The following is a 26,639-nucleotide window of genomic DNA, read 5'->3' as shown; positions in this document are numbered from 1 at the left end:
TGACTCTAAGGAAGTATCCACTCCAATGGCGACGAACACTCGCCTTGACAATGATGAGAGTGGAAAACCAGTTGATCTAACGCAATATAGAAGCATGATTGGTAGTCTTCTATATCTCACAGCTAGTCGACCGGACATACTCTTTGCTGTGGGCATGTGCGCTAGGTATCAAGTCTGTGCCAAGGAATCTCACTTAATTACAGTTAAGAGAATTCTGAGATACCTTAAAGGCACAATTAGAGTAGGTCTTTGGTACCCACGTACTGAGTCTTTTGACTTGATAGGTTATACCGACTCCGATTATGCTGGGTGCAAATTGGATCGGAAAAGTACTAGTGGGGGCTGCCAATTTTTAGGTTCATCTTTAGTTAGTTGGTCAAGTCGGAAGCAACATTGTGTTGCTCTCTCCACGACCGAGGCCGAATATATTGCCATGGGAGAGAGTGTATCACAGTTGTTGTGGATGACACACACCCTAGAGGATTATAGACTTTCTTATAAGGGTGTACAAGTGCTATGTGACAACATTAGCACGATCAACCTAACTAAAAATCCAGTCCATCATTCGAGTACCAAACACATTGAAGTGCGTCATCACTTCATAAGAGATCACGTAGCTAGGGGAGACATTGCACTCACATATGTTGAGTCAAAGTCAAACCTAGCTGATATTTTCACCAAACCCCTTCCGGAGAATGAATTTAGTCATTTAAGGAGGGAGTTGGGAATGTGTTTGGCTCCTTAGGTTATTAGAACTTCACCATGATCAATAAGGACTAGTAAAATGACAAGAGTAATTGGGACAATAATTTGGGCAACTTGGGAACATCTCACACAAACTATAAAGTTTAACAAAATATTTTTGTTTGCTAGAAATGGGGTGAGATGCTAGGAACAACCAAATTATTCAAAATGTATCATGCATCCCTTGAATAATTAGGTTGAAGAGACATTAATTGAGTATGGGGAACACCATTACATAATTCATGTGTAATTGGTTCCTTGATCTTACTCATATATTCCAATCAAGGAATCTTGGTTGGACCTTTGTCTAAAAAGTTTCTAACTATGAGTGATTTGTTGATTGATATTTTTGATTGATACTTAACATGCCTTGATTGAAAATTAGGACAAGTTGTTTATATTTTGACAAATTTGAACCTGATCATAGAGATGAGTTTTAGCAAAAATATGTTTTGAACTCTTAAGGACCAAGAAGACAGAACTCCATATGGTTGGAGTTAGTGTGAGGTTTTGTTTGATAAGAGTCTGAAACTTTTGGATTATGAACAAGTTCAGGCCATAAGAAATCATATTTCGAATATATTAGTGTTTGGTGATTCCTAAGTTCTAGGGTATGTCTTAGGGAAGTTCTGAATTCTTGAGTTCCGGATTCTTCAGACTTCATGGCTCAGTATTTCAGTTACTGAAATTACTGAAATCGGGTTATCAGACACTGATCGGTCCACAGACCGATCAGGAAAGTCTGGATCGGTCTGTCGACCGATCCAGAACGAAGCCAAACTCTCTGTTTGGTATCTGATCGGTCCAGTGACACGAAGGAAGCCCCCTGATCGGTCCGGGCACCGATCAGGATGATCCCTGATCGGTCCACTGACCGATCAGGTGTCGCCATTCACTCGGGTGGATCTGATCGATCAGGATTTCTCCTGATCGAACAGTCGTCCGATCAGGGAATAGATCGATCCCTGGTTTTAACTCCTCCCGACTCCCTCCTTTCCCATTACATACGAAGCCCTAGCCGACTCTCTTTTCCCGTTTCTTCTTCCCCTTGATCGCCGAACCCTAGACGACTCCCTCCTGCCTCAGCACTTCTTTCTTTCTCCGACAACCAGAGAAATGGCTCCAAGGTAACTTAATCAGCTCTATTTCTCGTTAGTACTTCATTTGTTTCATTTCTCACTGCTTCAGTGATTTAGGGTGGTGCTCGGGTTGTGCTCTTTGCTTCATCTGTGTCATGTTCCTAACCCCTTAGGAAGAAACCAGTAGGTGAGGGTACTTCCAAGTCCAAAGATAAATCCAAGTCCAAAGAAACCTCCCGTCCTCAACCAGCTGTCTCCGGTAGATTCCCGAACCAAAATTTTGAGGAAGCCTTTAGACTAAGAACCTTCAAATTACTCCCGTGTAGGTCTGTAGATCATAAATTCATAGACGAGTTTTGCCCAACTGTGTCTGAAACTATTTCCTACTACAATCTTGACTCACTTGTCTACTTAGAACGGGATATCAACTATGACTTGGTCTCTGAGTTTTATAACAACCTTCATAAGATTCCTAATGAAGCAGTTTATAAAACAAGAGTTGATAAGCGGACTCTTGATTTCAATTTCTTATCCTTCTTTGAGTATCTCGATTGTCGGAGGTGTTCCGGTAATGTCTTCTCGATATTTCCTGATCTACCAGATCCCCTACCCTCACCTTTTGATGTTACACCTGACTCCGTCTATGAGTATTTCTTCAGGCAACCTAGACCGGGTGGCCTTGATGAGCTAGATGTTGACTTTCCTACTTTTGCAGCCTTGAAATTATCTCCTCAAGACTACATTCTGTTTAAAATTGTCACAAACTGCCTTCTGCCTATCACATCTAAACCATTGTCTGAGATCCGACCATATCATTGCCTGATGCTTTATGGATTGCGTCGGCGTCTCGATTTTGACATCGTAACTAGCATCTACTCTTCGATCGTCTCCTATAGTGAGTCGAGCTGCTACACTGTTTATATGCCTTATGGGCATATAATTACAGACTGGCTCGAGACCCTTCAGGTTGATGTCTCTAAGGGTAGAATAATCAAGATGGTCAGACAGGATTGCAGGCTTGGAAAGCGGGCATTTTCTAACTCTGGAATCATAGGACAAAATGGGGCCGTCCGGTGGAAGGATGGGAGAGCACTAGGTGAGTTACCAACCCACCTCCGCAGCATTTCTCGGGTCATCCACCTTCGAGCTCCAGCATGCCGCCTCAGGGTTACGTGCCTCCCGCAGATGATGATGAGGTTCCTCCTGTTGAGGATATTGATTGATACATTTTGTGTGTCATTTTGACTGTCTATGTTTTTGATGCTGCTTGTTGGATATTTTATGTCTGACCTGGATGCTTGTTCATTTCATCTATGTATGCTATTTATTTTCTTTCTTTATGTTTCGCTCCTTACTGGTTCTTAATATGCTACTCATATGCCTTGTTTTGTATGTCTCTTATTCATTTACTGTCCTAAAATACACTTAGAAGGAATTCTAGGGGGATTAAGCAGAAGACAATATGGATTAAGGGGGAGCTCTTTAAGTTATCTTACCTTGTTCGCTCCTTTTCGGTGTTTGACAAAGGGGGAGACGATAACTAAGTTTAGAAATGAATGAAAGGTTGATTTTAGGGGAGAGGATGACTTTGAGTCTTTTTGAATCCTCTTACCTAATTCGCACCTATTCGACTAAGTTAAGTTAAGTGATGAATTGACTTCATCAAGTCAATATGAAAAAGGAGGAGAAGATAACTAAGGTATATCCGTCTTAGGGGGAGGATCCTGATTTTCCTAAAATTATGAAAATAAGAGTATTTCTGATCTAAACTTAAATCGTGTTGTCAAACAACAAAAAGGGGGAGATTGTTGATACAGTCTGACCTGGATGTTGTTTTGCTGTTGACACTGATTTAAGTTTGTATCAGATATTTAACTCAGATTAATTACTAATCTAGGTTGACCTGGTTGACCTGATTGAGAAAGTCCTAACTGGGATGTTAGGCAGTTGGAAAGTCCTGGTGAGTGAAGCCAGGCGGGTTGGAAATCCTGGTGAGTGAAGCCAGGTGAAAACCCTAGTGAGTGAAGCTAGGTGCAAGTCCTGGTGAGTGAAGCCAGGCAAGGGAAAATCCAGATGGATCAAGGGTGATCGGACATCTGGTGTTGAAAAGTCCAAGAAGGAAGCTTGGCATGCGAAGTCAGAGAGGGCTCGGTAGCTCGTTCTCTAGGACCAGATGAAGTCGGAGAGGGCTAGGGAGCTCGTTTCTCCGGACTAGGTCAGAGAGGGCTCGACCCGGACTGAGTCAAGAAGCTGGATCGGTCGGCAGACCGATCCAGTGAAACCTTGGACACCTGATCGGTCTGGCGACCGATCAGGAATCGATCAGTAGTCTACTGTGATTTTACTGATCGGTCTGGAGACCGATCAGGAGGCTGTAAGCGCTTGGGAAGAGCGACATCTGATCGGTCTCGGGACCGATCAGATTAGTGCCTGATCGGTCCGCAGACCGATCAGAAGCTGTGCGCATTTGGAAAGAGCGACATCTGATCGGTCTGGGGACCGATCAGATTAGTTCCTGATCGGTCTACCAGACCGATCAGCGATGATCCATAAAGCGTGGATCGGTCTGCAGACCGACCCACGGTATTGTTTGTTTTGCATGCACTTTTTCTGATTGTCGTATTTGTTTTCACCCATCTGTTTTTAACCATCTGCTGTGAGTCTTTTTAGCTTGCAGGTTGCAGGTCACACTCTCATGGTTGAATTCAAATTAAGCTTCATTAAGAGAAGAAGACAAGTGCTCTTTTCACTGTGATTTGCTGCAACAGATGCATTTGAGGCATCAACGTTCACTGGTGAATCTGATTGCGATTGGGCTGCGCTCAGTTTGACCTCTACTTATTGGTTCGTATCCAGAGACGCCAGTGATTTCCATTGGCATGGGTTCAGAGAACCAGATGAGGAGGAGAGGTGATTGGCTACGCTTTGTTGGCAGCAGCGATTCTACAGGCGGCGGTGATTCGAGCCAGTGAAGCAGAGAGACATAAGAAGGAAGAAGAGAGGTTCAGAAAAGGAACCGATTCTCTGTTTCTTTTCGATCAATCCTTTGAGAAAGCAAGTTGGTGAAGCTGTGAGCTCCTTGCTAAGAAGGTCGTTGTGCGCTCTCTGCTCTGTTTTTTCTCCGCGTGGCTGTAAGCTCATCTGATTATTCTTCTCAGCCACTGTAAGTCTTGTGCTTAATTCTATAATCAACTGAGACTCTGTTGAGAGATTGCTCCACCGAGAAGGAGACATCTTTAGCCGGATTTTGTCCGGGGTGTGATCTACCGAAAGATCAAGGAGTCGTCCTCCTTACGGACACGCCAAGGAGTAGGGGCAAGTTATCCCCGAACCTCGTATATCCTTGTGTCTGCTGTGTGTGTTTTTCTTCCTTAGTTTTAGTTTTCAACTTCCGCTGTGCTAACAAGTTTTTCTTTAAGAAAGATTGTGTTTAAGTTTTCAAAGAGGCTATTCACCCCCCCCTCTAGCCATCTAAGATCCCAACACCTAGTGGACTCTAAATAGGTGGAAAGTCCTAACTACGGTTAGACATGAAGTCCTGATCCAGGAGATTGGGCGAAGTCTTGGTGAGTCGAGCACTTTGGGCGAAATCCTAGAGTCGAGAACTCTATGTGAAAATCCTAGTGGTCGCGGATCAGGTCGAAGTCTGGACGGGTTGTGGAGCGGACGTTCAGCATGAAGACATGAAGTCTCGGATGCTAGTAAAAGTCCAGACGGTCTGAAGGACTATCTGGCAAAAAGGTAATTTCTCTTGAGAGGAGTAGGTGAGGACACACGCTCCCCGTTGAGGGAACAATAGGCGTCGGTTCGACCTAGGATTTTCGGAAAATCCGAAAGTCAAAACCGGATAGTTCGAAGGCTGTCAAATAATTTAGTATTCATATTTTATTGTGCTAACTTTGTTTTTCATGGTATATTTTGTTTATAGACTAATATGCCTTGCAGGAAGGGAGATGCACAAGGAAATGCTCGGATGAACAGTGTCTGAGGCCCCTCCGGGGCTGTTAGAGGCGCCTCGGGTGCCTTAGCCCAAGCTTCATGCAGAAGGGAGCTGAAGGCGCTTTCCAAGCGCTTAAAGGCTCCTTGGACCAGGGATAGAAGGCGCCTTCCAGGAGCTTGAAGACGCCTTCGAATGGATGAAGTTCGCAGAAAGCGGATATTATCGGCACCGCAATTTGGGGATAGAAATTTGAGCTGGAGGCACCTTCAATGGGGTTGAAGGCACTTTCAACGACCCATAAAAGAGGGTCTCGAGTAGATGGTTGTACACAATTGATTTTCACAATCTTTCTCCTACGCGCTGCTCTAAGAACAATCCTGCTACTCCATGATGCGACTCCGACGACCGGGCGAAGCGACTCCGATAACCGAGCGACGCAACTCCAACGACCGAGGGACGCGACTCCGACAACCGAAAACGTAACTCTCCAGATCCTAATGTTGTCGGTATACTTTATTTGTTTCAAAGTTATACTTCAATATTTTTGTAATATTCGAACTGATAGTGGATTGTCCAACGAAAGCGATCAACGATCGCAAGCCTTGGAGTAGGAGTCGTCAAAGACTCCGAAACCTAATAAAAATAAACTTGTTAGCATTGTTTTTTCTTTCGCTTATTCTTGCTCTTCCGCTGTGTTTGCACATTCGTGTTTTCCAAAAAAACATGGAAAAAGTCACGAGCACTATTTACCATCCCCTTTAGCACGCATCAATCCTACAATATATATGCTTAATAATATGCTAAGAGCATTCACATCAGTTTCTCTATAATATATCTAAAATTTGAAATAAATCATCCACTTTATTAAATTTAAATAATCATTTTCACTATACATTATGTAAAATTTCTACTATCTTTTGTTATTATTTTATTTTCTCTCTTCCATTTTTTAATTATTTTTTCTCTCTCCTTATATAATATCTATTTTTGGTTACCTAATTCATTACATTTACCTCTCTATATATCCGTAGGACCGACCTCCCATTAAGGTAGTAGATTTACCTTTTATTATTACCCAATCCATTCCCTATATATATATTTTTATATTTTTAAAATTAAATGATATTTTAATATTTAGGGAATGAATTTCATTCTTCAAATTTAGAGAAGTACTATTCATAAAATCTAAATTTATGGAATAGATAAGGTAATTGTGCAAAGATTTTTTTAAGTAAAATATAAAATTTAAGTTAAATTTTGTATTTAAAAAAGCTGATGTAAATGCTCTTATAAATTATATTGCCTCTCTTATACATGGAATCATGTTGTAGTACATTTTTATTTATTTATTGCATAATTGCTAAGTAATTAATTTTTTATTTGTAATATTGTCAATTTTATGCTCATTAGGATACAGTGTACATGAACAAAAATTGGATATACATCAGATTAAAAAAAAATTATCCGAGATGAATATTTTGTTGGAGTTGAAGAGTTTGTGAACGTTGTAAAAAGTCATCCAGAATGTATGGATGATGCCGAGTTATTGTTAGGGAGACTGACACAGGAAATTTCTCACCCACTATTAAGATAAATTGAGAAGCATTCATAGCGAGCAACCCAGAAGTTCAACATTCGATAGTTGAGTACCCTATTTGGAGGAAAATCCCTACAAATGTATTGTAGTTGGGGATCGAATCGTGGATGTCTGGGTGACAAATAAAATATTGTAGGACCATTGAGGACGAGAGAGATGGTGAATCTCATCACTTTTTAAAATCTTTCTTTAGTTGAAAACAAAGTACGCAACAAATATGAAGTAAGAAAAACATATGAAAGACAAGTCAATTTTTTTACTTAGTTCGGAATCTGTGTTGACTTTTACTCCAAGGCACGCGATGCACGTCTGCTTTCATTGAGCAATCCACTATATGAATAAAAGTACAAGTTTAATGGAGTTTAAATATAATCATATCGACAACTATTAAGTAACTAGAGGCATGGGTTGTCGATAAGCTTTCCGACTTTGTAGGAGCAGAGCTTACACGTGTAGCGAGGGAATGAAGCACTGTTACAAATGACTTGAACAGACAAGTTATAATCAACTCAGATCTCTAGTACTTCTTTTATAACCTCATTCAGTCGATGGATAAACTGTTCCATTGACTGATTCTTTCCATCGACTAAATGATCTATCAGTCAACAGATCTCTGATATTTCCTTGTGTTCTATGATCCGATCTATGTAATCCCAGAAATCAAGTTGTTCCGTTGACTAATCCGCCTGATCCGTCGATGGGATCTTTGTCCTTCCTTGTTTGCTTTGATCTGGTCCATCAGATCTCGTAAATCAAGTTATTTCGTCAACTGAATCACCTAATCCGTCGACTAAACCTTGCTTTCCTTGTATGCTCTAATATGATCCTTTGGATGAGCTTTATCCATTGACTGAACACTCTGTTCCATCGATGGAACAATCTGTGGATTCGTCGACTGAACCTTATTTTCTGCCGATGGAGCGCCAATTTCTGCAAAATAGTGTTAGTACAATAGCACAATATTTTGTTGGCACAGCGGGGCCGACAAGAGGGGAGGGTGAATTACCTGTAAAATAAAAACTAAACATTTCCTGATCTTTTGACTAAGATTAGTAGTAAAATTATAATAAAATGATTAAACAACTAAAAATAAAATAGGCTAAAAAGTTACTTGGTTATAATCTAGGTGGTTGTTAATCTAAGGCAAAAGAAAAGCACTAAAAAAAGCTCATTCTTTGAAGGCGGAGAAACCTCTTACACTCGTTGGACACTTACTCTATCTGCAGCTTGAAGGCGCCTTCAAGATGGTCCAAGGCGCCTTCTATTAGATAAGTTTTATCCATTGAGGATAAAACTCTATCTGTGGCTAACGACTACTGGAAGGTGCCTTCTATCCTTCTTCGCACTGTTCATCGAAGGCGTCTTCCAAACAACAGAAGGCAGATCAACTCTCAACCGATGATCTCTTCTTGTGTGGGTGATGCTCCGGCTACTCAGAGTTGAGCTCACCCAAACCCAACTTTGACCTTCTCATCGAGCAAGCTTCCTCTTCAACTTTTTGTCCCTCGAACGTCGCATACGTTCTTCTTGTCCACCATGTACTCTTTCGTAGCATCTCGCCCCTCGAATGCACCAAGCTCGTCGCCTCCTTTCTCGTATCATCCTTCTCGTTAGTCGTGTCTTCCTATCGACTTCTTGTCTTCCTAAACTCCTGCACACTTAGACATAAGAATCAAACATACACAAAACCTAACTTAACTTGGTTGATTACCTCAAAACTACTATGGAATACATATTTTTTCTACAAAATAGAATTTATAACAGATATAATATGCAATATGAAGATACTAAGAACTATCTTGATCTCAACTTAGAAACCTCCGTTGATTTCTTTAGTTGGATCAGTACTTAAGGTTTGCCCTATTGGGACACGATCTCACTTCACTATCTCCAATAGTTTATCTCAACTCACCAGCCAAACATCAGGTCCTCCGGACCTATTTGGACTTTCTCTATTTAGTGTTTGATCGCCTGATCTACTAAGACCTTTCCTACAATACTAAATTAGCACAATAACGATCATAGTAATGCAAAATAGTATTAGTAAACTATACTTAGGTTTACCAAAATCTACTGGTCTGATTGACCATGCGTAGTAGACCAGAAAACATCCGATCACACATGCTTGGAGTTCACTCTATTGGTCTCAGTGTAGCCGGCAAGAGGGGGTGAATTGTTTATAAAATAAAATAGACCCATTTCTCATTCTTTCAACTCAAATTAGTAGCACAATTATAATAAATTAATTAAACAACTAATAAAATAAAAGAGACAGAAGAATTATTTGGTTACAATATAAGTGATTATTAATCCAAGACAGATGAAAGCATTATAACATCTCCTTTGTTGAAGGTAGAGAAACATCTTACACTCGTTGAACACTCAGAAATATGCTATCAAATGAATATAGGAGTTGTTAATTTTCTAGCTCCAGGGTTGTTTTTATAGCTCTTGAAAATTCTATTCATAGCTTGAAGGCGCCTTCAAGAGGGTCTAAGGCGCTTTCAATAGACTAAGGTTTATCTGCCAAAGATAAAATTTTATCTTTAGCTAACGACTAGTGAAGACGACTTTCATATGCTTAAAAGCACCTTCCATGAAGCATAACATAAAAGGCGTCTTCCACAAGATAAATCAACCTCTAGTTGGTCTTTTTTGTATGGGTGATGTTCCGGTTAACTGAGTTGAGCTCAGTCGAACTCAACTCTGACCTTCTCCTTGAGCAAGCTTCCTCCTCGACTTTTCTTCCCTCGAACATTGTGCATGTCCTTCTCATCCACCGGTGTACTCTTTCGCAACACCTCATCCCTCAGATGCACCGAGCTCGTCGACTTCCTTCTCGTGCCACCCTTCTCATTAGCTGCGTCTTCCGCTCGACTTCTTGTATTCCTAAGCTCTTACACACTTAGACACAAGGATCAAATACACATGACCTAACTAAACTTGGTTGACTACATAAAAACTACCACCGGGTACTTACACACTTCTCCAAGACTTCTCACTGGCTAGGATTACCTCCCCTAGGTACCTAGCTAGGGTTACCACCCCCATAAGATTTCATTTTCTGACTTCACTAACTAGGTCTTTCACCACTTAACTTTACTCACTAGGGCTTAGCTTCACTCACTAAGTCTTTCACCATCTAATTTCACTTACTAGGGCTTCTACTTGGAGTTAACTCCTCCAAGACCTAAGGTTACCTCCCCTAGAGTTTTTCCTCTTGTCAAGCATCAGATCATCTTGACCTGTTTGGATTTAACCAAACTATATTAAACATATTATCAACCTTGCCAGTCATCTATTCAACCACTTGTTAGTTATCTAGTCAACTTTAGACTTCTCACTTGACTAGGTCAACCTTAAACAAACTCCATTAAACATATTGTCAGATATTAAAATTTTGGAGGTCGATTGCACCAATAAATACTATTAAAAAATGATGAATGGGTAATACCAAACTTGGGGAATAAAATACTATTCAATTGTAGCAAAATGTGATTATACTCACCCCAAACGCCCCTCACAACCGTCCCCAGGTTATGTAAAGGGAGGTAAATCATATGGTTAACTTATAGCCGACCGTTAAGTTGGATAAGGGTGGGAATGGGAAGAGTTTTTTTTTCTCATTAGGGGCATGCGTCCATTGAGAATTGAATAACATACTATTCTATTGTAGCGAAAAATACTATTAAAAAAATGATGACTTAAGTAATACCGAACCTAGAACAATCAATTCGGCCCTACGGAAGTTTTCCACTGATCGTCAGGATAAATCAAGATGTGCTCGCAACGGACGGCCCAAAAGCTCAGCATCTCATAGTTGCACATCCTATTTAGAAAAAAAAAAATCCTTACAAATATGTCGTATCTTGAAATCGAACCGTAGGTACCTCAGTGACAGTTTGATACTTTTTCACTGCACCATAGCACCGGACGCAAATAAAAATACTATTTAATTTAGTAAAAAATAATTACACTCATCTCAAGCGCCTCTCATATCTCGCCCCTAGGTTATGCGAAGGAATATGAATTATAAACTTAACTTATAACTGACTACAACATACAGCAGTTAAAATAATAGAAAAAGTTTTTTTTTCAAAAATATATATTCATAAAAATTTATCTATATTTCGTTATAGTAAATCTGTCACCATATAGATATTAAAAAAAATTTTAAAAAAAAACTATTTAACCTTTGACCAATTTGTTGTTGATGTCAGCAACTATGTGCATATATATCTACCGCAAACTCGGTATAATCTATTGATATTCTTAGTCAATTTCAACGACGTTAAGCTGAATATTGAGTAGAACAACAACGAGGATAGTAAGAGCTACAACACGAAAAAGTTTAGACATAGAAAAGATGAGCAACATTCTCAGCTACTTGGATCGATATTAACTTAAGCACTAAGTAGGGTTTTAGAGTTTACGATTTCTAATCTACTTCTAAACCCTCGCAATATTGTGCTGTTCAACCTAACACGTTCAATTTGTCTAATAATGTCTTTAATTAGGCACAACCCGCATAGCAAATATAAGTCTAAGGCATATTTGCCAAATTTAGAATATTATGTTAATTAATTTTGAAGATGATTAATTTAGTCTCATAATTTTTTTTATCATTTCTAGATAAATCACAAAAATATTATAGTAAATCATCGATAATTTTCATCGTCTCTATAATCTCTATAATTTTTATACATACAGTCCTCGGAGTTATAGTATTATAATAAGATATTCAAATTGTCATTTAGATATTCATGATTTAAATTTTAATTATGATATATTTATTGAAATGTGTACGATTTAGTCGGATGGCCTATGAAAGATTTTAATTGGATCGGAAGGCTAACTAAAAAGTCTAAAATTAGATCTGTCAGACAGATGGAATTAATTATTTAACTTCGCTATGCCTTAAATACTGCGCTATGCCCCGTACTAATTAATTAATTATTTTCTATTTAAGGAAAGTGATGCTGGGTGGGAAAAGAAATCTCATTGGATAGACTTTATCGGCATATCCTTACGCCACGTCATCCTTTCTCATCGAAACATGAACCCTAAAGAAATTCCCCTAATAATTTTCGCCAGTCACAACCTCAAAGACGACGAGGGGGCGGGGACCAGATCTCAACGAGAGGAGACGAGGCAATTGCCCCTGCGGCGCGTTGTTGTCGGAATCCTTCAGCAGGAATTTGGGCTTGGGCGGTGAATAGGGGGGGATGGGCTCCTCCGATAACGCTAATTGGTTCCTCGATTGCTCGCTGATCGACGATATCCCTGACAATGGAGGGTTTTATTGGGCTCCTCAGGGTCTCGACCCTGTTTCCAATATCAGGTATTCGAGTCGAAGGTTTGGGGTTTCGATCTCTTGGTAATAGGGCAAGGAATACGAGCTTTGCTTGTTTTCTTCGAAAAATTAGATTTTTTTTTTTTAATTCTTGCAGTATTACTTGAATAATTGGGTTCATTTGATTTGCAATTGCTGCTGTTTTGCTAATATTAAACCGGGTTAACTTTGATTGGCAACTGCGGCGATTCTTAGTGAAGTGTATTCAAATCGAAGGCTTGGGGTTTCGTTCTCTTGCTCTATTTCTTCGAAAAATTAGATTTTTATTTTCTTGCTTGAATAAGTGGTTTTTGTTTTACAGTTCTGCTGTTTTTGCTAATATTAAGGCTGGTTATCTTTGATTGACAACTGTGGCGATCCTTTAATAAACTTTGTCTCCAATAATTTCATTAGTGCATGATTTTAGATTGTGTGGCTATCCGTTCTTTTACTACATAGTTTAAGAGAAAATGGAAAACATGAAAAATTATTGCTAAATCAGACATTGTTGCCTGTTAGATTTTTTTGTGGTTTGAAGAATATTAGAATACATTATATTATTCAATAGTCAATGGTCCTATCTCTTAACCCACTTGGAATTGATATGCTCAGCACTTCTATACCACTTGAACTAATTCATATCTATATCTTGTATTTCCAGATGGATTTTAAAATATAATTACAAAAGGTGTTCTTGCAGATGATTCCTTGGTTATCCTATTGGCACCAGAGTGTTTTAGATCCATCTTATCATTTAAATCCTGATGTTGCTTTTTTCCCCTGTGTTTTAACTTCTTCTCAGTCTTTTTTTTTTCTTGTTTACTTGCACAAAGTTTTTTACTATCTTCGAGCTATGCATGAAGACTGGTTCTTTGCCTGAATGTTTTTTCACCTTAGCTCTCTGTCAAGATATGGAGTACTAAAATCTGCCATCCTTGATCCAACAGACCATGTGTTTCCAACTGTCAATTATTTAGAATCTGCTAATTATCCATGACCTAGTCCTGATTATTTAGAGGCTGCTAAATATCCATGATCTTGTCCTGATATTATTATAGGTGAAAATCTATAATAAAATATAAAACATATTGTTATCATGATGATTACCAATTTAGATTTACACTATTGATGATCAAACATATCATTTCTTCTCTTTCCCTAAATTCCAATAGTCCTGAATTCCTTTCTTCTTTCCTTTCCCTTTTCTTCTGTTTTTTTTTGCCCCTCTTTCATTCACTATTTTGTTCTGTATATCTCACAGACTTCTTCTTTTTCTTCGCTTTCTTATTCTTATTCTTATGCTTCTCTTCTTCTTCTTCCCTCTTCTCCTTTGCAATTCTCACGGTCCTCTCTTCTCTCTTTCCCTTCTTTTTCTTCTTTCCTGTTCCTCTTCTTTTATTTCTTCTTCTCTCTTTCTTTCCTTTATCCTTCTTTTTTCTCATATGCTGCTGACCTCCCGAAGAGGGAAGTCCTTTTTGAAATGGGTCGAAATTATGAGCCGGCTGTCACTGTTGTATCATTTTACTAACAATTGGCCTCTTCTTAATCTCTACATTAAATTTTACTGTTGTATTTTTTAACAATTATTTTTTCTTTTGCAGTGTGGATATGGACAGTTCTTTTTTAAATTCTGCCGGTCTCAAGGAACCTGGCTCTGCAAAACGGTTCGTGGTCCTTCATTCTGAGTTTATAGATCATGTTTTAGTCTGCTTAATACATGCATAAATTACAATATATCATGTTGTTTTTGTAATTGCAAAGTATTTTATGAGTTGCAGTATGAGATCAGAGTCCTCTAGTCAACCTTCCTCCAAAGCCTGTAGGGAGAAGATGAGAAGGGAAAGGCTGAATGATAGGTTAGTTTTGTCAATGATTCATGATTGTTTCTTGTCAGGATTCACCGTCCTTTTTAGATATGCATCCAGATTTTTAAGTTTTTTTTTTCTCAATTTAAGGTTCTTGGAATTAAGTTCGGTTCTTGATCCCGTGAATCCACCAAAGACAGACAAAGCTGCTATTTTAAACGACGCTGTTCAATTGGTGACTCAACTGCGCAATGAAGCACAGAAGCTGAAAGATTCAAATGAAAGCCTCCGGGAAAAGATAAAAGAATTGAAAGTTTGTTCTCTCTCTGTGTTTCTTATCTCAATTTGTCTATGTGGTATTGATAGTTTCATGAATCTGAATAGGAGATTTGTTCTACGATTAGTTTTTCTGATATTTTTTTTTTTGGTTCTATCATTTGCAATCATAAAGAAATTAGGTGTCATCATCATCATTATGTTCATGACAAGCAGGATGAGAAGAACGAGCTTCGCGATGAGAAGCAGAGGCTAAAGGCAGAGAAGGAAAGTCTCGAGCAGCAAGTAAAGATTCTGAATGCGATACCAAGCTATGTGCCTCAACCACCCATGGTGCCCAGTCCCTTTGCAGCCCAAGGACAAGCGCCGCCCGGACACAAGCTCATGGTTCCCATCATCGGTTTCCCCGGCTTCCCAATGTGGCAATACATGCCACCTTCTGACGTCGATACGTCACAGGATGCCGATAACTGCCCGCCTGTTGCTTAATCAGGAGGTGGATCAGGTTCAAGAAAAACTTGTCGTAGCCTCTTCCACATTGGGCTAACAAGGTTAGTTTCTGATTGTAGTTTCAACGAATCCGCTGCCTATGTATGTTTGCTTCATGATTTTGGGTTTTGGTTAAGTGGTTAGGAAGCTTTAGATCTGAGTAAGTTCTGATTCTAGCTTCTGCCATCTCTATGTGGAGAATCCTTCATTTCAATGTAATATCAATCGATATTTCTTAGAGAGATGATCTGCAAAATAAACAAATTTGCTAGGAAAAATTAGATTATTTCTCTCAGATATATATAACCAATACATTTAAATATAATCAATTAAATTCAAAGCGCCGCTAGTGTCAATCCAATCGCAGCCCGATGGCAGCCAGCTGCACTTGTCGGAGGCGCCGGTGGTGGTGACAAGAAAGGCTGAAGGACCGGAAATGATGGCGTCGAGTCAGGCGGGAAGTCCTGGCAGGGCGGGCGGAAGCGCCGGGACTGCACCAAAATGGATGAGATTTAACTAATCAATACCACAGTTGATCCACGCCATTATTCACAATGAAAGGAATGAAATAAAATGACCAGCACTTGTTGTTTATTTAGAATGAAATAGAAAAGAGAAAACTAATTCTACTCATTTCTATTTTATAATGAATTTGACTGAAATGAAATTCACATCAACTCAAGCATAGAATTAAACTATTACCAACCATATATTTGCCATTTATTAATTAATCAAGAACAAATTAAAGAGAGAACTCACTCAGGGAAAAGAATGTCTTGTTGGAAGTCCAGACATCGATGAAGTTTGTGTTGAGATCGAAAGCATCATTTGGAGCATATACTGGAAGGGTGAAGTAACCTTGTAGGATCATCTTCGTGACAGTGACTCAGCATAAAGAACCACATGAAAAACAGCTTAGTGCTGGAGCAAGGTAAATAGAAGTAGACATTCTTAATGAATAAATATGATAATCTGATGTTTTACAATGGTTCCAAGGAGATTGGAGTTTATGAAAAACAAAACAACATAATGCATTATTGATTTTGCACCTTACACTGAATCGGATATAGTGACCTTGCAAGTTGCAATAAGATAGGTGGGCTTCAATGAAGCTCCAAATAATTTTAAAAAAAACAAAAAAACGAAATCTTTACCTACTTGTTTTCAGTTAGAAAAAAGGGCGACAGATTGACACTATAAATGCATAGTCAACAAAGTTTTGAAAAGCAAAAAGGTTAATAGCTAAAATAAAGCTATTAATATATATAGGACAAGATATTATAAAATAAGATCTTCACATATATAGTATTTTCATGATACTAAACAGAGTTCAGTTGCTGGATCATTACAGTGAAAATCACACGAAAAGCCTGATGAAACAGTCATCACATTAGTGAACTTGATATTTCTGAAAAATGCCAACGGCACTCTCAACTAGGGGGTAAATAAATGAACGAGAAAATTACATTTTCAATCTTGTAATTTACATCTTTTTCAATTTTAATCCTGTTATGAGTTAATTTACGTTCTTAGTCCTGTAACTTGTAATATTTTCCAATTTCAATCATTTTTCCTCCAAAATTAAAATTTTTCAACGAAAAATATCTAATTTGTGGTTGGAATATAAAAAACACATGGGTCATAAAAAAATCAAAATCCCCAAATTCAATTTACAACTCATCATTTTTCGTTGAAAGATTTCAATTTTAAAGGACAAAGAACTGAAATTGAAAAATATTACAAGTTACAGGACTAAAAATGTAAATTTACTCATAACAAGACTAAAATTGAAAAAAGTGTAAGTTACAGGACTAAAAACATAATTTTCTCTAAATGAACCAAGCCGCACACAAGCTATTCGAAGCTCGATTCGATAAAAACTCGTTTGAGCTCATTTAATGAGACTCGATAAGATAAACAAACCAAACTCAAGCTTCATAATATTCGGCTCGTTAGCTTGTGAACATGTTCGTTAAGCTCATGAATCAACTTTTAAATGAAAAATAATAATTTTGATATTAAATTTATAGATTTTATACTTTACTTATTAAAAAATATAGACAAATATATTAAATTTATTAATTAGAATAAAATTATAAATGTTAATAAAAATATTATAATATTTTTTAAATATATAATTTAATTTTTAACAAATATTTAAATTTATAATTTATATTTATTAAACTCGTTTAAGCTCGATTAAAGCTCGAATAAATTCGTGAAGTATGAATATATTCGTTAAATAAAGCTGCTCGGCTTGATTATAAACGAGCCAAATTCAAACATTCAAGAGTTCGGCTCAACTTGACTCGATTACACCCCTACTCTCAACAATATGTCAGAAGAGAAGAATTAAGATGATAATAAATGCCCTGTATATAATGAAATGTGCACTTTTAAATCTTATTTACACAAATTGCAATATGACTTTTTACATATCCATCTAGCAAATAAGTGCACTTTCAGCTTAGCAGAGCCAATTTTTCACGGAAGTGTGTAAACAACAACTAAAAAAATAACCGGTCTATTATAAACACTAACTAGTATAATAAAATTTAAAAAACAGGTAAACACTATCCTACAAAGTGATCATTCCTTTCGTGTAGGTTTGCCAGCAATCTGTCTCTCGAAGATACAAAATGCATTCTCCTTTTGTGGAACTGACCATAAAGAGGGTGATGCAAAGTTAAAGTACTGAATTGAGGAGCAATATTGAGAGATTGGAAAGTGTAACATTATGAACAAAAGTGTGAAGGCTTCAGATGTTTGAACAAACAAAAGTAGAACAAATATTGCAACTAAAAGTAATTAAAAATTAAAATATAGAAAATTGTTACAATTCAACTCTACAGTGTTTCAAATTTAAACTTCTTGTACACTTCCATGTAAATATGCACCAAGTCATTTCATTAGCCAATGTATTTTCAGGTAAAGAAGACACGATCACTAGTTTTGTAATCAGCTTGATCTATTAAAAAAAGCTCTAACCTTCTCGAGATTGCTCAGGAACCCATCGTCTTATAACTCGCTCTTCCACAGTGAATTCCTCCAAGCAACTCATTGAACTCTTATTGCTATTGCAACAGCCCATAATATAGAGAACTAACAATGTCTTGGCAACTGATCCACTTAATCGTAGAGGGCAACAAAGGCCAGGCCATGAGCTTAAACGATCAATTTTTGCATTGCTATCTTTCTCAGGTATAACAAGCACTGCATATTCAGCATGGACAAGTGCAGGATGATGCCTATAAGCAATGAAATCTACACCATAATTAGTTCCTGAGCGAACCACCCAATTTTTGGATCTTAAATGAGAATATGCCTTGTATAATTCAGGGAACCCTTTCCTTTCAGAAGTGATTTTTTTCCATAATTCTAATTCCTCGAAGGGAGCTTCATCATCTCGCACAATCTTGATGCATTTTAGAGCATGATACAAATAGAAAGACTCTTCTAGATTGAATTGAAAATGTTGTTTGTCGTCTTGAGAAGTGAAGATTTTGCCAAATGAGGCTTGCTCAAGCAGCTCACCTGCCTCTGCTTCTACTTTCACAAAAACAATGCAGCCTGATAAAGTTGCATTAATTTTTGATTGTTTTAGAGAAGTTTGCAATTGAAGAACAATTTTTGACATGGGATTTCCACGAGCAATATCTACAAAACCTTTTCTCTTCCATCTTGGCCCACTTAACTTCATCATCTAATATACCAAGGAAAGGCCGATTGGTAAATGGAAAAATGAAGAGTAAATCATAACTGTAATGGGACAAAAATAGGACATCATCTTTGAATAAGAATGAACATATCAAAGTAATGGTAGCATTGTTGAAGAAACAGATATAGATCTAATTTAACTAAATCAAACCTAAAATTTATTATTCCTAGAACTAAATTTAATGCTAAGATGAGTTATCATCACTCCTTGACATATCTAAAAATTAAAAGTAAATTTTCAATTACATATCTGTGAGTTTTATTTTAAAATCTAATTTAGTTTCTGAACTTTAACATAATTATCATAAATTGCCAAAAAAGGAAAAAAAATATTATTCTTGTAGTCTCACTTCCAAAATCATTTTGATGGTTGTTGATACATTTTAATCGTTGCTTCTCCTACTAAATTTGTAAATTGTTCTTACATCCATTTATCCTCTTTGTCGAACCCCAAAAAGAATTCAAGAGCCAACAATTGTTCACTAAATTCAATTTCCAAAAAAGATACTGGTATAATATTTAATAACCCATGTAATCTTAACCTACACAAAGCATGGACTTAACAACAGATGAACAGAAGCAGTATAATTTAATTCCTATCAAGTACATAATAATATTTATGTCAAGATACAACTAAAGGCAATGTAGACCTTCTAAAACTAGCATCAACATAGACAATAGTCATGTTTCAATATTAATTAAGTACTTAGACCTTATAAATCCACTAATAAACAACATATCAAGCAGGAAAAAGGATCCAATCAAACCTTAGCAGAAGCAGACACTTCATCTTTTGATTTTGCCTCTTGATTTCCATTCTCTATATTATCTCCAGAAGTTGATGATGCTTCACAATTGACCTTCTCAGTAACACTTTCTTGAAGAGACAGTTTTTCCATCAGGTTGAATCCCTCAATTGTCTTCGCTTTCTTTTGTATTATTTCCCAAGTAATTGATCAGTGTATTTAGTAGTCTAAATAAACTTCTTGCGAGCTAAGATAACAAAACCAAAGAAAATGTGTCATCATGACAAACATTTTTTTTATTAGATGAAGTATATCAAAGAACTATTTAATGTTATACATAGTAAAATAGGCTCACTAGTTTCTTTTCTACCAATCATAAAGACAGAATACTTCCTTGCCCAATTATAGTACTAAAAAGTAGAACTCAAACTTATAACTATTAAATCTTTTGAATCTAAATTTCAATTTTCCCCTTTTTGCAAGCGATAAGGAATAGTCTGAGGACTGTAAACAGGTATCTGGAATGCACCAAGCAGAAGGAACAACCTGTAAACAGAATATACGATGTTATTTAAAGACCTCAGCATTGAGAACACCGAATGGAGTTAAGCATATATGATTTAATTTCTAATCTATTTTGGATGAAACATTGATTATACGGTCACATTTAAGAAATAGTCCAAAATAACCAAAATTTGAGAAATTGCATGGAATTACGTTGTTTAACTTTAAGCTGAACTATCCAGTAGGATTCTCATAGGGTTATCTTTATTAGGAAACCAAAACTGACTGAATTTAAGGAAAATTGATAAGATCAATGACATGAAATTTGAGACGGAATAACAACAAAAAATGAGAGTTAATTACACGAAGTTTCAAAAAGCAGATTGGAAGAACTCGTCGAAGAGATCAATGACAATCATCTCACTGATACATAAATGATAGTTGCTGGGATTCTTAACCTAACCTACTTAAGCAAGGAAGCCAACCTTCTTCCTCCACGAGGGGTTCTTCTCCTTATACAGACCAGCGGGAGGTCGTGCATTTCGATGAAAATTCCACCTCCATCGTACCTCCTCCTCTCAAAAGAGGGTGGACGGGTCACTGCGAAGCGAAGGGATTGCTCGAATGGCGTTCGGCACGCTGCGAAGGGAAGAGATCTGAGTTTCGCTCGCGGCGGAGAAGAGAGACCATGCGATATGAGGGCTCGCTCCGAAGGAAGAGCCGAAGGTACTAGAAGAGAAAGCTCTGCGGAAAATCAAACCTGATAAAGACTCTACCCGATCCGTATATTTTCACCAAGGCCGCTCAGTTAACGGCCTTGGCAACATTGAACAAACACGAAGAATCCACATTTCAATCAAACGGCTATAAGGCCGTGCTACTTTCTTCATACCCATGTCGATATCACAAAGATATAGGTGGTGTTATCTTAGCTCCCCAATTGATCCCCAATCCACATCACAAAGTTCGTGCTACTTTCTTTGACATGTTTAAGTTTCTTAAAATTATTTGAGTTGAATCAAACTTTGCATTTATAGGTGGCGTTTAAGCTAAGCCTCCGCACCAGAATTGCACCAGAAGCTTGCTTACACTCCGGTGCAATTCTGGGAGCGGAGATCAAGTAGAGTTGCTCTGCTTTGGCCGTGCCAAAGGACTCGACCTCACTTAATCAAGGTTGTTGACTTGTTTTTGTAGGGAGAAAAAGAAGAAGAAGAAATGTCTAAGGCTGCCTGGGGGATATCACAAAGAGATAAGCAGAGTCCCCTCAAAAAAGGCCTAAACCTTCACTTTTCTGTGTGCCTCCTAACTAAACCAGATGGCACAAGAGCTTTCGCCGCCACATGGCTACTCAAAGAGGCAATGTAAACACAGGATTAGCTCTTACCAAGGAAACACACTCTGATCCTTAACAGATGATGTGCTGAGATACTAGATATATGGTAGTTATATTTAAAATAAATAAATAAATAAATAAAATATGTTCAAGGCTGCTTGTGGATACCACATAGAGATGAGTGATGGAATCCCCTCAAAAGGTCTTGCAGGGAGAAAACTTCCCTTTTCAGTATTTCTGTGCGCCCCCTAACTAAGCCAGATGGCAATAGAGCTTTCGCCACCACATGGCTACTCAAAGAGGCATCGAAAGATATGTGATTTCCAATGTATGATACGAGACAATGGTAAGGATGGAAATCATGGAATAGAGCATCAAGAACTTAAGTGCAATAGAGCACATGGCAGGGATCAAAGAACAAAAATGTGACTATCCTTTTCAAATGTAACAAAAAAAAAAGCCCAAGACTAACAATAACAAATCATTTTCTAATTGTCTCTTTCTTTTGAGAGTGTGGAGCATGTTTTGAGGAACTGAAAAAAAGAATTGTCACTCACTAACATGGTAAGGAAAGATGTCGAGGGCTAAATAAAAGGTGATAGTCGAAACACAGTAACTATCATGCAATGCCTTTGGTGGCTCATGTGCAAACAAGTATGATTAATGAAGGGGACAACAGGGAGTAGGATTCCCACTCAAGACTACTGAATCATCATATCTTCTATAAAAATTCCTGTTCTTGCTCAGTTGCTCTGGATACTATACACAAATGATTGTCAAGTTAATAGTTACTGATAAAATCAAGCAAAACTACAAATTCTAGCACAAAGTACTGAGATTTTGCTGATAAAATTAAGGATAACTGTGAAATCTAGCACAAAGTACTCGATTTCAAAATCTAGGCTGTCTAATAGTATTCTATCTTTAACAAATTTACACATTTACATAAATTTTGTAAGCAATCTCCTTACAAAACCTTAATGAGAAATTCTCAAAGTATATCTTCCACATGACATAATCAGTCATTTGACTCCCCATTGTATCTCTAATAATCAAAAAACCCATATATGATTTTTTTGGAAATAAAAGTTATTCAGATCCTAAAAATCAAGAATGTGCTGGATTTATTACCAAATTATATATATATATATATATATATATATGGATTTGTTAAGAAAAAAATATAGTGCCAAATTTATTAAAATCACAAAAGATCATACTAAATTTAGCAATCCATTAAAAAAACATAGCTATTTACTATATGTTCATAGTGCTTAAAAAATAGGCAGAGCTAAGGATGATTCAATTGAAGAGGCTTGGTTGATCAATTTAACTACACAAAATTTCAAAATGACAGTTGCTGTACTCATTGAGAAGTTCTTCAACGGCATCGTGCTGGTTGGCAAAAAAGGAGATAGAGAAATAGTGTAATTGGGGATAGTAAAGGAGAGTTGAAGAATAATGACGGTACCCTGAGAGCAATAATCAACCAAAAAAAAAAGAAAGAAAACATGAATATGTATATTAAGTTAAAAGGAAGATTAGACTGCACAGATTACTTAAAATACAATGAACTACATTCTAAACATCAAATGATGCTCCCCATGACCTATTTTGAGGCATGTATGTTTTCTCCGAGAGCCCAGGCATGCAAAAACACATTGCCTAATCAGAGACCCAAACTCAAATTTGAGGGAGAAAATACAATCATACAGAAAGAAGTAACTGAACACAACATGAAAGCAGAATCAACAGCAAACTAACTAGGCACAAGCATGATATAGAAATCGCAGAGATATTCCTTGTCCAGTTCACTCTATTCACGTTTTGTTGAAGAAACCTCAAAGAAAAAGAGTTACCTGATGCTTGGTAAGCCGGCGGCGGATGGCACGTGTCTTCTTGGGGCGGAGATCCAGAGGGAGGAGCTTCTTCTTCTTGTAAGCCTCCCTCAACGCAGCTTTCTGCTTCTGCGAGATCACAGTCAGCACACGCGCGATCGACAGTCTCACCACCTTTCTGTCAAACAAACCAAAGATCCAAATTTTGAGAACCTATAAGAAAGCTAAAGTAAACGCACGCAAATGTCAAATGAAAAAACAAAGGAGAGATATGCTGACATCTTCGAGAGCTTGTTGGGTGCGCCACCGGTCACCTTAGCGACACGGAGGAGGGAAAGCTCATTCTTCAGCTCCTTCAACTGATTCTGGAGCTCTGTTTTCGTCTTCCCGCGAAGCTCATGGACCTTAATCCTCGCTGCAACCAACGATCACAAAAAAGATCGAACGAATCCACCTCCAAATCATCCAAAAAAACAGAGAGAAAGGGATGCCAATTTTCTCCGCGGATTCGGGGGCGGGAAAAATCTCATCCCGATTTTTCAGGAATGGTGCTGGTTAAAATGAAGACGGGGTAGGATAGAGATGACAAACCCGCCTCCGCTCCACCCATTGTCATCCTTAATCGAAAGCTTACCTATCGCTATGAAAAACGGCCTCCCCCTCGCTTCGTTCGTGTGAAAACCCTAATTGGGCTGCTAGCACTTCGAACAAAAACCCATTAAAAACATATATTTGGGCCGAAAAACTACTGGATCATTTTAAATATGTTAATTTTTAAAAGGAAATATTCATTCTATATTTTTTATTTCCTGAATTCGAATCAATTTGTTCTTCATTGGTTTCTCCAACTAGTGCAAGTGACACGACCATGGATTCGCCTTCAGTTCATACAATCATTTGGCAGTGGAGTCGTCCAAATAATTTCAGTCATTTTAGGAATATTATTTTGCCATGTTTAATTTCTGATGGATGGAAATCCAAAGTAAGAAGACGACACAATTAGAACAAAAAGTTAACATGGTAACTCTGCATGTTTTTTTTAACTATATATAAATAAATAAATTTAAATAAATTATTAAATTAAATAAATAAATTTGAATAGATATGTATTTAACTTATTAATATTTGTGAATAATATTTATTAACAATATTCATAAATCATATTTATTAATAAATTTTTTATCCATATGCTAAATAAAAAAAAATAACTTTCAATTATAAAACTCAATAATTAATCAAACAATAAAAATTTTAAACAAACAAATGAATTTAAATTAAAAGTTTGATAACATTTAAATAAATCAAGCTTAAACTAAACTCAAATAAAACTTGAATTGAAGACAAATTTCAAACAAGCTAAGTTGGGCTTAGTTAACTTATCAAATAAATTTAGATATCCCAGTAACTCAACTCTGCTTTACCACCCCTACATGTTTCACTTATTCACATAAACCGCCAAAATGAAATCTGTGATCGCGTTGGATTCGTGTTTGAGAAGTAAAAATACGCATCATAAAAATTTGACTTTCTTCCACAGGAAGAACAACAAGACGGCGGCGGCCGAATCTGGTGCGGAGGCTCAGCTTGCTTACACTCTGGTGCAATTCTGGGAATGGAGATCAAGTAGAGTTGCTTTGCTTTGGCCGTGCCAAATTACACGACCTCACTTAATCAAGGTTGTTGACTTGTTTTTGTAGGGAGAAAAAGAACAAGAAGAAATGTCTAAGGCTGCCTGGGGGATATCACAAAGAGATAAGCAGAGTCCAATCAAACCTTAGCAGAAGCAGACACCTCATCTTTTGATTTTGCCTCTTGATTTCCATTCTCTATATCATCTCCAGAAGTTGATGATGTTTCACAATTGACCTTCTCAGTAACACTTTATTGAAGACAGTTTTTTCATCAGGTTGAATCCCTCAATTGTCTTCACTTTCTTTTGTATTATTTCCCAAGTAATTGATCAGAGTATTTAGTAGTCTAAATAAACTTCTTGCGAGCTAAGATAACAAAACCAAAGAAAATGTGTCATCATGACAAACATTTTTTTTTCATTAGATGCAGTATATCAAAGAACTGTTTAATGTTATAGCATAGTAAAATAGGCTCACTAGTTTCTTTTCTACCACTCATAAAGACAGAATACTTCCTTGCCCAATTATAGTACTAAAAAGTAGAACTCACTTTAAAAAAATTTTCTGGAGTAACTATCTTGACCTTTCAGTTCGAAGGAGTTAAGCCAGTAAATGTAGAATTTCTAGGTGTTTCTTCCTACTATTCACTTTAACATAACCTTTTAGAGAAGCTAAACTAACCTTAGATGCTGATATTCTATAACAAATTTATAACTATTAAATCTTTTGAATCTAAATTACAATTTTTCCCTTAGATACTGATATCATATAACAAACTTATAACTATTAAATCTTTTGAATCTAAATTTCAATTTTTCCCTTTTTGCAAGCGATAAGGAATAGTCTGAGGACTGTAAACAGGTATCTGGAATGCACAAAACAGAAGGAACAACCTGTAAACAGAATATACGATGTTATTCAAAGACCTCAGCATTGAGAACACCGAATGCAGTTAAGCATATATGATTTAATTTCTAATCTATTTTTGATGAAACATTGATTATACTGTCACATTTAAGAAATAGTCCAAAATAACCAAAATTTGAGAAATTGGATGGAATTACGTTGTTTAACTTTAAGCTGAACTATCCAGTAGGATTCTCATAGGGTTATCTTTATTAGGAAACCAAAACTGACTGAATTTAAGGAAAATTGATAAGATCAATGACATGAAATTTGAGACGGAACAACAAAAAAAAATGAGAATAAATTACATGAAGTTTAAAAAAGCAGATTTGAAGAACTCGTCGAAGAGATCAATGACAATCATCTCACTGATACATAAATGATAGTTGCAGGGATCCTTAACCTAACCTACTTAGGCAAGGAAGCCAACCTTCTTCCTCCACGACGGGCTCTTCTCCTCATACAGACCAGCGGGAGGTCGTGCATTTCGATGAAAATTCCACCTCCATCGTACCTCCTCCTCTCAAAAGAGGGCGGACGGGTCACTGCGAAGCGAAGGGATTGCTCGAATGGCGTTCAACACGCTGCGAAGGGAAGAGATCTGAGTTTGGCTCGCGGTGGAGAAGAGAGACCATGCGATACGAGGGCTCGCTCCGAAGGAAGAAGAGCCGAAGGTACTAGAAGAGGTGAAAATCAAACCCG

General features: G+C 37.3%; 3 protein-coding genes and 2 pseudogenes across 9 annotated transcripts; 1 reads left to right on the top strand and 4 right to left on the bottom strand.

The window, feature by feature from the left end:
* Positions 1-12,430: 12,430 nt before the first annotated feature.
* Positions 12,431-15,500, top strand: LOC122046356 (transcription factor ILR3-like). Its single transcript, XM_042607011.1, has 5 exons — positions 12,431-12,701; positions 14,294-14,356; positions 14,471-14,548; positions 14,648-14,810; positions 14,990-15,500. The coding sequence occupies exons 1-5, from the start codon at positions 12,586-12,588 to the stop codon at positions 15,260-15,262; spliced, it is 693 nt and encodes a 230-aa protein (XP_042462945.1). The 5' UTR covers positions 12,431-12,585; the 3' UTR covers positions 15,263-15,500.
* Positions 15,501-17,722: 2,222 nt separating this feature from the next.
* Positions 17,723-26,624, bottom strand: LOC122046354 (tRNA-splicing endonuclease subunit Sen2-1-like). Of its 5 annotated transcripts, none has more exons than XM_042607006.1 (4): positions 26,346-26,624; positions 25,174-25,397; positions 18,251-18,965; positions 17,723-17,922 (listed from the first exon to the last, which is right to left on the bottom strand). In XM_042607006.1, exons 3-4 carry the CDS (start codon positions 18,963-18,965, stop codon positions 17,852-17,854), a joined length of 786 nt encoding a protein of 261 aa, XP_042462940.1. In that variant the 5' UTR covers positions 25,174-25,397; positions 26,346-26,624; the 3' UTR covers positions 17,723-17,851. The 5 variants fall into 5 exon arrangements, with proteins under 5 accessions (XP_042462940.1, XP_042462942.1, XP_042462941.1 ...); XM_042607008.1 differs by having other exon boundaries at positions 26,350-26,624; XM_042607007.1 differs by having other exon boundaries at positions 25,174-25,924; positions 26,368-26,624.
* Positions 19,835-24,025, bottom strand: LOC122046355 (60S ribosomal protein L35-4-like). Of its 3 annotated transcripts, XR_006130263.1 has the most exons (5): positions 23,992-24,025; positions 23,680-23,815; positions 23,422-23,578; positions 20,715-20,868; positions 20,214-20,271 (listed from the first exon to the last, which is right to left on the bottom strand). XR_006130263.1 is itself a non-coding variant. In XM_042607010.1 (4 exons), exons 1-4 carry the CDS (start codon positions 24,014-24,016, stop codon positions 19,892-19,894), a joined length of 399 nt encoding a protein of 132 aa, XP_042462944.1. In that variant the 5' UTR covers positions 24,017-24,025; the 3' UTR covers positions 19,835-19,891. The 3 variants fall into 3 exon arrangements, 2 of the variants coding, with proteins under 2 accessions (XP_042462944.1, XP_042462943.1); XM_042607010.1 differs by lacking the exons at positions 20,214-20,271; positions 20,715-20,868 and adding an exon at positions 19,835-19,972; XM_042607009.1 differs by lacking the exon at positions 20,715-20,868 and having other exon boundaries at positions 19,979-20,271.
* LOC122050015 lies at positions 21,443-21,546 on the bottom strand (annotated as a pseudogene).
* LOC122050019 lies at positions 21,705-21,825 on the bottom strand (annotated as a pseudogene).
* Positions 26,625-26,639: the final 15 nt, after the last annotated feature.

Source organism: Zingiber officinale, chromosome 2B, assembly GCF_018446385.1.
Source record: "Zingiber officinale cultivar Zhangliang chromosome 2B, Zo_v1.1, whole genome shotgun sequence".
In the NCBI taxonomy this organism is placed as follows: domain Eukaryota; kingdom Viridiplantae; phylum Streptophyta; class Magnoliopsida; order Zingiberales; family Zingiberaceae; genus Zingiber; species Zingiber officinale.
This window is presented reverse-complemented; position numbering and strand designations above follow the sequence as displayed.